The sequence below is a fragment of the Alosa sapidissima genome, chromosome 4 (assembly GCF_018492685.1).
Source record: "Alosa sapidissima isolate fAloSap1 chromosome 4, fAloSap1.pri, whole genome shotgun sequence".
Taxonomy (NCBI): domain Eukaryota; kingdom Metazoa; phylum Chordata; class Actinopteri; order Clupeiformes; family Clupeidae; genus Alosa; species Alosa sapidissima.
Window position 1 is genome coordinate 38964103 of NC_055960.1, and position 12500 is coordinate 38976602.

General features: G+C 47.4%; 1 protein-coding gene across 1 annotated transcript in view; it reads left to right on the plus strand.

The window, feature by feature from the left end:
• syt6b (synaptotagmin VIb) overlaps positions 1–12500 on the plus strand; it is an 81816-nt gene that overhangs the window by 45996 nt on the left and 23320 nt on the right. Inside the window, 3 exon segments of the mRNA XM_042088583.1 lie at positions 1148–1458; positions 1460–1548; positions 5832–6396. Coding sequence (XP_041944517.1) covers positions 1148–1458; positions 1460–1548; positions 5832–6396 — 965 coding nt within the window.

Below are 12500 nucleotides of genomic sequence, written 5' to 3' on the forward strand. Positions count from 1 at the left end.
AAAAACATTCTGGTTTTTGAAGTAGGTTGTTGCTTTGATGCGTACATGGACCTGTGTTTTAAAATGCTAAAATGACCATTAAGAAATGCTTTTGCAGCATGTGGTTACAGCACACAACTGATTATCAGAATGTATGGAGCTCAAGGACATGTGCAGGCAGAGGCCTGACTGAGTAACAACACCTGTAAGCAATTAGCCACATACTGTAGTGTGTCAGCAGTCATAGCAAGTCTGCATGCCACCTCTATCCTGCTGTGTTGTTTTAATCAGTATTGGTCATTCCAAATAAAAGAATCAAATGTGTGTGTGTGTGTGTGTGAGTGACCACTGGAGTAGAGCAGCACTAAGTGTGTGTTTCAGAATCAAATCTGATCTTCCTTCTTGTCTTTCTCCTCACTCCCTTTCATCCCCCTCTCTCTCTCTCTCTCCCTCTCTCTCTCCACCCCCCCTCTCTCTCTCTCTCCACCCCCTCTCTCTCACTCTCTCTCTTTCTCTCTCTCTCTCTCTCTCCCTCTCTCTCTCCACCCCCTCTCTCTCTCACTCTCTCTCTCTCTCTCCCTCTCTCTCTCCACCCCCCCCTCTCTCACTCTCTCTCTCTCCACCCCCTCTCTTTCTCTCTCTCTCTCTCTCTCCACCCCCCCCTCTCTCTCTCACTCTCTCTCTCTCTCTCCCTCCACCCCCCCCTCTTTCTCTCTCTCTCTCTCTCTTTCTCTCTCACTCTCTCTCTCACCCCCTCTCTCTCTCACTCTCTCTCTCTCTCCACCCCCTCTCTCTCACTCTCTCTCTCCACCCCCTCTCTCTCTCACTCTCTCTCCACCCCCCCCCTCTCACTCTCTCTCTCTCCACCCCCCCTCTCACCCCCTCTCTCTCACTCTCTCTCTCTCACCCTCACTCTCTCTCTCTCTCTCTCTCCACCCTCTCTCTCTCTCTCTCTCTCTCTCTCTCACTCTCTCTCTCCACCCCCTCTCTCTCTCTCTCTCACTCTCCCCCCCCCCTCTCTCACTCACTCTCTCTCTCTCTCTCTCTCTCTCTCACTCTCTCTCTCTCCACCCCCCTCTCTCTCTCTCTCACTCTCCCCCCCCCCTCTCTCACTCACTCTCTCTCTCTCTCTCACTCTCTCTCTCTCCCTCTCTCTCTCTCTCTCCAGATCTCTCCTTTTCCCTGCTGCTGCTGGTATTCTCGGCGTGCGCTTTGGCTCTGTTGGGCGTCGTCACCTTCGCCTCCTGGAAGCTCTGCTGGTTGCCGTGGCGACATAAGCACCTCTCGTCCAGTGCCAGCATTCTTGCCCCGCCCCCCGACCACGAGGAGCCTTCCCCTGGCCACTCACACACACACACACACACACACACTCACACACGCGCGCGCGCCTCGCTGCGGCCCTACAGTATGGCGGCGGAGAAGGATTCTGGGAGTTTCCTGGAGGCGGCGGTGAAGATCAGCCACACGTCCCCCGACATCCCCGGCCGAGGTGCAGCTCTCCATGAAGGAGCACCTGCTGCGGCGGACACGCATCTCCCGCCAGACCACCGAGCCCGCCTCCTCCAACAGGTAAACACGCCCTAACCCCCGCCTCCTCCAACAGGTAAACACGCACTAACCCCGCCTCCTCCAACAGGTAAACACGCCCTAACCCCGCCTCCTCCAACAGGTAAACACGCCCTAACCCCGCCTCCTCCAACAGGTAAACACGCCCCTAACCTCACCATTCTGTGATACCGGTCCGTTTGCTCTGTCCAGTTCTCTGGGTCCGATGGGAGGGGCAGTTCTCTGGGTCCGATGGGAGGGCAGTTCTCTCTCCTCCGGCATTGGTGATTCAGATCAAGTCAAGTCAAGTCAAGTTTATTTATATAGCACATTTCATATACAGAGGTCATTCAATGTGCTTTACATAAACAAAACCAAACAATAATAACAAATAAAAGCATAGAAGGGCAATATAGTCAAAGAATAGTTAAAAGGTAAAGATCATAATAAAAAGAAAACATAAAACACAAGGTAAAATCATTTAAAAATAAAGAATAATTAGTAAGCAAAAACAAAGGCAAAAGTAGTAAAAAAAAGTAATAAAAGACAAAGTAGAATAATTATCAAGGCAGATTCAGAATTTGTAACAGTTAGCAGAAAGCATCTGAGAACAGTTTGGTCTTAAGTCTAGATTTAAAACTGGCTACAGTTGGGGTCTTTTTGATGTCATCCGAAAGTTGATTCCACAGCTGAGCCGCATAGCAGCTAAAAGCTGCTTCACCATGTTTAGTTCTAACTGTAGGTTTTACTAGCAGGTTTTTCACCTGGGACCTGAGATCAAAGGAAACATTCTGTCCTGCTCTGTTCTGGAGTCTGGTGTATCAGTGTATGTGTACATGTGTGTGTGTGTGTGTGTGTTTGTGTGTGTGTGTGCGTGTGTGTGTGTGTGCGTGTGTGTGTGTGTGTGTTTGTGTGTGTGTGTGTGTGTGTGCCTTGCTCTGTTCTGGAGTCTGGAACTCAGTCTGCAGCACACAAATCCACTTACATCCAAATCACATTTAGCCACATCCATCTCATCTGAGCTGAACTGCAGGAAGAGAGAGGGAGAGAGAGAGAGAGAGAGAGAGAGACAGAGTGAGAGAGGGAGAAAGAGATACAGAAAGAGAGAGGGAGAGAGGGAGGCACAGAGTTAGAGAGGGAGAGAGAGAAAGAGAGGGACAGAGGGAGAGAGAGGGAGAGAGGGAGGCACAGAGTTAGAGAGGGAGAGAGAGAGAGAGAACAGCAGTAAGCGGTCAAAGCCACTTAGAGAGAGGGATAGAAAGAGAGGGCTAGAGAGAGAGAGATAGAGAGAGAGGGATAGAGAGAGAGAGGGATAGAGAGAGAGAGAGAGGGGGATAGAGAGAGGGGGATAGAGAGAAAGGGATAGAGAGAGAGAGAGGGCTTTGGTGTGGTCATCAGGCCTTTAGGCTACATCATTATGACTTTGTTTTAAACTAAAATGATGTTTGTCCAAACCCGCGTATTCAGCTCTGTATGTTTCCAGTTTTGTTCCTTGTCAATTTCAACTTTACCATAGGATAGTGTAATTCCCATAGGATAGTGTAATTCAGCTTTCCCATAGGATAGTGTAATTCAACTTTACCATAGGATAGTGTAATTATCATAGGATGGTGTAATTCAACTTTACCATAGGATAGTGTAATTCCCATAGGATAGTGTAATTCAACTTTACCATAGAATAGTGGTAATCCCATAGGATAGTGTAATTCCCATTGAATAGTGCAATTCAACTTTAAGATAGGATTGTGTAATTCCCATAGGATAGTGCAATTCCCATAGGATAGTGAAATTCAACTTAACCATAGGATAGTCTAATTCAACTTTCCCATAGGATGGTTTAATTCAACTTTACCATAGGATAGTGTAATTCCCATAGGATAGTGTAATTCAACTTTACCATAGAATAGTGTAAATCCCATAGTATTATAATTATCATAGGATAGTATAATTCCCATAGGATAGTGTAATTCAACTTTACCATAGGATAGTGTAATTCCCATAGGATAGTGTAATTCCCATAGATGAGTCTTGGGTACCTCAGGAGAACTAGATATGTGCAGTTTCATTATGTGATCACAGATATTTCTCTTCAAATTATTGAAAAAAAGAATTAAACCACTGTGGTGTGTGTGTGTGTGTGTGTGTGTGTGTGTGTGTGCTTGTTTTACTGGATTGGTCCAGTGGTATTACAGCTGCATGTGTGTGTGTGGGGGGGGGGGTGGTCAAAGTACTGTGCCATCTCTGCTATTATTGGCAGCCGCCACATAATATGGCGGAGACGTTGCTACTTATACCCTTAAGAACTGAGTATAAATGTTTATTGAGTGATATAGTGAAGATCTGCTGCATGCCACTGGTCCATGAGTTTGCATGTATTCTACTGCATCCTTAATATTTGTGTCCCTGTACCATTTTCTTCACATGAACATAAACATAAATAATTTGGGCGATTTGGGTGTTCGGGGGTTCGATGTTCCATATGTGTTGTGCATGCATTACTTGAAAAGAACTAGCTCCAGTTATGTATGAACAGTGAAGGTAACGAACTCTTAAACATGTGAAAACCATGAACTTGAAGAAGTGAAAATTGAACAATATGAACTATGAATATTGAACAACTTGAAGCTACATCTATCAAGTGTGAACATGCTTAACAAAATATGGGAACAAAACATGGGAACTAAACGTGCATTACGAATATAATCAGTGGGAGCCATCCATCACCCCCAGATGGAACCTGCTTGTTTCTCTGCAACAAGAAGGTTCCATCTGGGGGTGATGGAAGACAGTGACACCCTCAGTGTGTTTGAAATGTCCAGTCGATTGCGCAATTTGGTCTTAGTTGCAGTCATTGCCGAAAACCCGGACTCGCATAGATAGGCCTACGTGGTGGGAAATGGTAGCAACGTTTTCAGCGCTTTTACGGCTATCTCGGGATATTCTGCTTTGGTTTTGATCCAAAAACCCGCAAGAGAGGTTTCCTCATACACACTCTTAAGACCACCGTCATTTGCAATTTCGATCAACTGCTCTTCCTCCTGCGCTGACAAGGTAGGGCTATTCGGGATATTGACAAATGGGTTGCGGACCCACTCATTGGTTTGCCGTGGATCTTTGGAAGATGGGAAGTAACGCTCAAACTCATTTGAAAGCGCAACAAGGTGATCGCGCACCAGCTGCGAGAGAAAGGGCCCTGCCTCAGTCTCTCCCAAAACCCCCACTACTGTTTGGAACATATCAAATACACCCCGGTCCACTCGTCGTCCCCACAAATCAAGCTTGGCTTTAAATGCAGCGACTTTATCTGCCAGTTTAAAGACAGTCGTCATTCTCCCCTGGAGTGACAGGTTGAGGTCATTAAGCAACCCGAATATGTCACACAGGTAAGCGAGTTTTGACACCAGTCCTCATCACTAAAATGTGCAGCTAAAGGTGACTTTTTTTCTGCAAGAAATCTCTGCAGCGGCTCTCGCAACTCAAACACTCTGGCCAGTGACCTGCTAAAGATGCTTGTTTTTTGTTGCTCATTCTAGCAGTTTAGCTAACTTCGTGTGACATACCGTTCGCCAAGAACTGATCAAGTGAAGTGAGCTGACCTGAGGCTGCGTAGCGCTGAAGGCAATATGTAAAAGTGCTGAAGGCGGGACAGACAGACGTAAGAAAATAGACCTTGCAAAATGCAAACATGCGTGCAATCAAACAACTGCATATAGACCTATGCCATGTAAAAACGTGACATTATTGCGAAATAAATTTAGTTTAGTTTGCATGCATTTTTTTTTAAACTCATGTCGTAGGCTACGGCCCGGTTAGGAATGTCCTGCGGCCCGGTGGTTGGGGACCACTGCATTAGAAGACCAATGAGATTGTAGACTACATTAGAAGACCAATGAGAATGTAGACTACATTAGAAGCACCAATGAGATTGTAGACTACATTAGAAGACCAATGAGATTGTAGACTACATTAGAAGACCAATGAGATTGTAGACTACATTAGAAGACCAATGAGATTGTAGACTACATTAGAAGACCAATGAGATTGTAGGCTACATTACAAATGAACGTTATTCTTACACTTTTCTCTGATGCTTTTGAGGAGATCGTAAGAGTAGATTGTGTCTGAGTGGGCGGAGCCTGTGTGACTGCTGTCCTCTGCTTCCTGTTTGTGTGTGAGTGGGCGGGGCCTGTGTGACCTCTGCTTCCTGTTTGTGTGTGAGTGGGTGTGATCTGTGTGATGTCAGTCCTCTGCTTCCTGTTTGTGTGTGAGTGGGCGGTGCCCGTATGACCTCTGCTTCCTGTCTGCAGGCACAGCTCCTTCAAGAAGCACCTCCCCCGGCAGATGCACCATGTGGCCAGCCTGGACGGCGGCACAGACTTCCTGGATGCGGAGGAGAAGCACTTGGGCCTGGGCCGCCTGCAGCCAGAGCTGTACCAGCAGAGTGCCGTGGAGGCTGACCACTCTGCCGACAACGACCCCAGCAAGAACTGCGGCAAGATCAACTTCTCTCTCAAGTACGACTACGAGAGCGAGCAGCTGCTGGTCACCATCGTACGCGCACTGGACCTGCCAGCCAAGGACTTCTGCGGAAGCTCTGACCCCTACGTCAAGATCTACCTGCTGCCCGACCGCAAGCGGAAGTTCCAGACGCGCGTCCACCGCAAGACGCTCCACCCCACCTTTGACGAGAGTTTCCAGTTCCCCGTGCCGTACGCCGAGCTGGCCACCTGCAAGCTGCACCTGAGCGTCTTCGACTTCGACCGCTTCTCACGCCACGACATGATCGGAGAGGTCATCCTGGACAACCTGTTTGAGGAGTCAGACCTGTCCCGCGAGACGTCCATCTGGAGAGACATCCAGTATGCCACCAGCGTAAGACACTTCTCTCTCTCTCCTCTAACACACACACACACACACACACACACACACACACACACTCGTCCCACCACCATAAGACACTTCTCTCTCTCTCCTCTAACACACACACACACACACACACACACACACACTCGTCCCACCACCATAAGACACTTCTCTCTCTCTCCTCTAACACACACACACACACACACACACACACACACACACACACACACACACACACTCGTCCCACCACCATAAGACACTTCTCTCTCTCTCCTCTAACACACACACACACAAACACACACACACACACACACACACACACACACACACACTCGTCCCACCACCATAAGACACTTCTCTCTCTCTCCTCTAACACACACACACACACACTCGTCCCACCACCATAAGACACTTCTCTCTCTCTCCTCTAACACACACACACACACACACACACACACACACTCACACACACACACACACACACACTCGTACACACACACTCGTCCCACCACCATAAGACACTTCTCTCTCTCTCCTCTAACACACACACACACACACACACACACACACACACACACTCGTCCCACCACCATAAGACACTTCTCTCTCTCTCCTCTAACACACACACACACACACACACACACACACACACTCGTCCCACCACCATAAGACACTTCTCTCTCTCTCCTCTAACACACACACACACACACACACACACACACACACACACACACTCGTCCCACCACCATAAGACACTTCTCTCTCTCTCCTCTAACACACACACACACACACACACACACACACACACACACACACACACACTCGTCCCACCACCATAAGACACTTCTCTCTCTCTCCTCTAACACACACACACACAAACACACACACACACACACACACACACTCGTCCCACCACCATAAGACACTTCTCTCTCTCTCCTCTAACACACACACACACAAACACACACACACACACACACACACACACACACACACACTCGTCCCACCACCATAAGACACTTCTCTCTCTCTCCTCTAACACACACACACACAAACACACACACACACACACACACACACACACACTCGTCCCACCACCATAAGACACTTCTCTCTCTCTCCTCTAACACACACACACACACACTCGTCCCACCACCATAAGACACTTCTCTCTCTCTCCTCTAACACACACACACACACACACACACACACACACACTCGTCCCACCACCATAAGACACTTCTCTCTCTCTCCTCTAACACACACACACACACACACACACACACACACACTCGTCCCACCACCATAACACACTTCTCTCTCTCTCCTCTAACACACACACACACACACTCGTCCCACCACCATAAGACACTTCTCTCTCTCTCCTCTAACACACACACACACACACACACACACACACACACACACACACACACTCGTCCCACCACCATAAGACACTTCTCTCTCTCTCCTCTAACACACACACATACACACACACACACACACACACACACACACACACACACACTCACACACACACACACACACACACTCGTACACACACACTCGTCCCACCACCATAAGACACTTCTCTCTCTCTCCTCTAACACACACACACACACACTCGTCCCACCACCATAAGACACTTCTCTCTCTCTCCTCTAACACACACACACACACACACACACACACACACACACACACACGTCTCTCGCTGGGCTCTGTGCTGCACTTTAGCGTAAGTCGCTTTGTGGGCGGATCTTGGATCTTGGGCGCTGTTTCTATTTTACCGGCGGGATCATGACTGTTGCGCCCGACGCAAATCTAAAATGGGGTTTGGGTGTAACGTGCAATAAACCAATCAGAGCGTCATCTCACATTCCCTTTAACAACAGGCACGCTTGTTCCATAGCGGATTGCTATTATGATGGCGGATTTGCCAGGAGCAGCCAGGAACGGTTCACAGCGCTATAGTCAGTTGGAAACCGTTTGCTATTGATTTTTCCTCTTGACAAAATGTAATACAGAAATGTCACTTTCCGATGTTTTGGGATCACTCTCACTGAATCACGAGGTTATGAATGCATGGTGATATTTTTGCAATGTAATCTATACACTATAGAGTATAGACAATGCAGATCTGTCAGATAAGCTCTCCTCTCCCGTGCTGCTGCTGGGGCATTTGGGTTAAATGGCATCGGCATGCAGTTCAACATCACATCTCATTAAATCCTCTAATATTTCCTGATTTATGTCATCAACACATCCGTGATTCGTGGAAATTTGTACGCTAGATTTATACCTGTTTTTTCACATCGGACACCACACTGATTTCCCTCGTGTAGCAATATTTGTCCTTGTAATTATGTATGGTTTGGAGAAATGGGAACTGCGTCGTATAGATGAGAGGAGCAAAGTGCACTGCGCAACACAGGCGCCCAAGCAAGCGCTCCTGCAGGTGTAAGCTACGGCTGTACCTTGCCATCAGGCAACAGAAACAGTTTCTAAGTTGACCTTTCCAACTCTGCTCAGTATCCCATTAACTGCATGACAATATGCTATTTACAATATTTTCTGTAAAGTAGAGTTTGTAAACATGTTATCATCAACTTAATGCACACACAACATTTGTTTGAGCAGGAGAGAGAATAACAATGAATGGACGCAGCAACTACAGAAATTGTAGCCAAGGCTACTTGCTGCTTTCTTTTACTGTCTATGGTTGCTGGTTAACAGCACATAATAAGCTTATTTAAGCGAATTCACAAACTCAAGACTTCAAGGCCATCATGGATATAAAACGTTTTTTGAAAACAACGAAAGGATGGAGGGAACATAGCAAAGCTTGGAGTTATTTCAGATGGGCTACAACAAGGTAGCAAAATTGTGGTGCTTGTCAAAACCTTAGCGCAGCTGGAATAATGCATATAGACTGATGTTAAAGCGCACACAATGTTTAAAGCCATACACAACGGTAAATTGAAACAAAACTAAAGGTAACTTTAGCCTTTATAAGGGCTGTATAAAGTTGTCCAAATTAATAGGTTGTAATTAGGCGTTGTTGTTGAAAAGATATTGCATGTAAATGTACTATATAGGCTACTAAATTTTTAGTTGACCAATGCACGAACAAAACTGGGAAATGGACAAATATTATCAAGGCTTTGAATGTGTCCATCTGTGCACAGGCTGTCTGTAGCATTGCATTTATTTCATGCGCCCTTAAAATAGCATCTGAATTTGCGCCAATGACTTTAGACCAGGAGGTTCCTGGTCTGTGGCGGAATTGTTTTCTGAAACTGCAAAATATCAACAGGGACCATTTGCGCCGGAACACGCCCCGTCTTTTCGCTGAAACGCTCCCGTGGGCGCACATGTACCTGTGGAGGGAAAATTCCAATTTGCGCTGACTGCAAAATAAAATCTCTCTCACACACACACACGCACACGCACGCACACACACACACACACACTCACACACTCACACACACACACACACGCACACGCACACACACACACACACACGCACACGCACACACACACACACACACTCACACACTCACACACTCACACACGCACACACGCACACACACACACACATACACACACACCACACACACACACCACACACACACACACACACACACACACACACACACGCACACACACACACACATACGCACACACCACACACACATACACACACACCACACACACACACACACACACACACACGCACACACACACGCACGCACACACACACACACACACACACACACACACACACACACAACCTCAGGTCTTACTTACTTTCTCTCTTTCGTCTATCCACCTCTCCATCTCTCCACCTCTCCATCACCTCTCCACCTCTCTCCACCTCTCCATCACCTCTCCATCATCTCTCCACCTCTCTCCACCTCTCCACCTCTCTCCACCTCTCTTCACCTCTCCATCATCTCTCCACCTCTCTCCACCTCTCCACCTCTCCACCTCTCCACCTCTCCATCATCTCTCCACCTCTCTCCACCTCTCTCCACCTCTCCATCACCTCTCTCCACCTCTCTCCACCTCTCTCCACCTCTCTCCACCTCTCCACCTCTCCACCTCTCTCCACCTCTCCACCTCTCCACCTCTCTCCACCAATCCACCTCTCCACCTCTCCACCTCTCTCCACCTCTCCACCTCTCTCCACCAATCCACCTCTCCATCACCTCTCTCCACCTCTCTCCATCTCTCTCCACCTCTCCACCTCTCCATCATCTCTCCACCTCTCTCCACCTCTCTCCACCTCTCTCCACCTCTCCATCACATCTCTCCACCTCTCTCCATCTCTCTCCACCTCTCCACCTCTCCACCTCTCTCCACCTCTCTCCACCTCTCCACCTCTCCACCTCTCTCCACCAATCCACCTCTCTCCACCTCTCCACCTCTCTCCACCTCTCCACCTCTCCACCCCTCTCCACACCTCAGGTCTTACTTTCTTACTCTCTTTCGTCTCTCTGGTTTAGTCCTGATCTGATCTGAGGAGCTGGTTTAGTCCTGATCTGATCTGAGGAGCTGGTTTAGTCCTGATCTGAGGAAGCGGTTTAGTCCTGATCCCGTGCGGGTCTTGTGCTGATGTGTTGTGGATCGGTCACTAAGGGGCCGGTGTGTGCCGTCGGGATGGCAGTGAGGCTGTGGCCCTAAGAGGTTTGCGTTAGGGGGACAGCCTGGCTGGAATGACCTCATATGCTTACAGGAACACAGGAGCAGGACGGATGGCTGACATTAAAATGTCATCCTGACTCCCAGGGCACTGGGGTGTGTGTGTGTGTGTGTGTGTGTGTGTGTGTGTGTGTGTGTGTGTGTGTGTGTGTGTGTGTGTGAAGTGGTGTGTGTGTGTGTGTGTGTGTGTGTGTGTGTGTGTGTGTGTGTGTGTGTGAAGTGGTGTGTGTGTGTGTGTGTGTGTGTGTGTGTGTGTGTGTGTGTGTGTGTGAAGTGGTGTGTGTGTGTGCGCATATTTGTGTGTGTGTGTGTGTGTGTGTGTGTGTGTGTGTGTGTGTGTGTGTGTGTGCGCATATTTGTGTGTGTGTGTGTGTGCATATATGTGTGTGTGTGTGTGTGTCCATAGTCCGTGAGCTCAGTGATGAGTCCCCTGATGCTGAGCCCTCTGTGTCGTGTCATGTTGTGTGTATGTGTGTGTGTGTGTGTGTGTGTTTGTGTGTGTGTTTGTGTGTGTGTGTGTGTGTGTGTGTGTGTGTGTGTGTGTGTGTGTGTGTGTGTGTGTGTTTGTGTGTGTGTGTATGTGTGTTTATTGCCTGCATGCTCAAGGATGACTACCCTGATGCCAAGGCCTCTGTGTCATGTGTGTGTGTGTGTGTGTGTGTGTGTGTGTGTGTGTGTGTGTGTGTGTATTCAGTGGTTAAAGTGGGATTTGGCAGGTGGGGGAACCCTCAAATCCAGTGTCGGTGCAACAGGGAAAATGACCCACCGGGGGACAACATATTGAGTGTCGTGGTTTAGCAATACTTTTGGGACAAGAATTTGATTTTGATTTGATTTGGATTGTCATTTATTTCAAATGTGCAAGAAACGTGTCAACAAGACAGCAACAAAACAAGAACTTTGCCTTTTTTGTTTTTTCTCAACATATTTGAAAAGGAGTCGGAAGAAGTTTACACTTGTTAAATCCCCCCTTTCATTAAATCATACAATTCATTATAAGGAAAATACATTTTCAATGATTGCAATTAATTCTTGAAATTAATGACTACTTTAAATAACAAAGATTTCCTTTTGGAAGTATACAGAGCTAGAGAATTGCTAGTGTCTTAGTCACCTCTGTGGCTATTTTCACATCCAGTCAAGTTACTGTAGGTCCCGTATTGATTTGGGACGTCACTAGTCATAGAACTGCACCTGGTCTGAAGGCATGCTCCCCTGTAAGAAAATGATGTATATATGTATATGTATACGTATATTTTAATAAGTATAAGTACATATACTATTTTGATCCCGTAAGGGAAATTTGGTCTCTGCATTTATCCCAATCCGTGAATTAGTAAAACACACACAGCACACAGTGCACACACAGTGAGGTGACGCACACACTAATCCCGGCGCAGTGAGCTGCC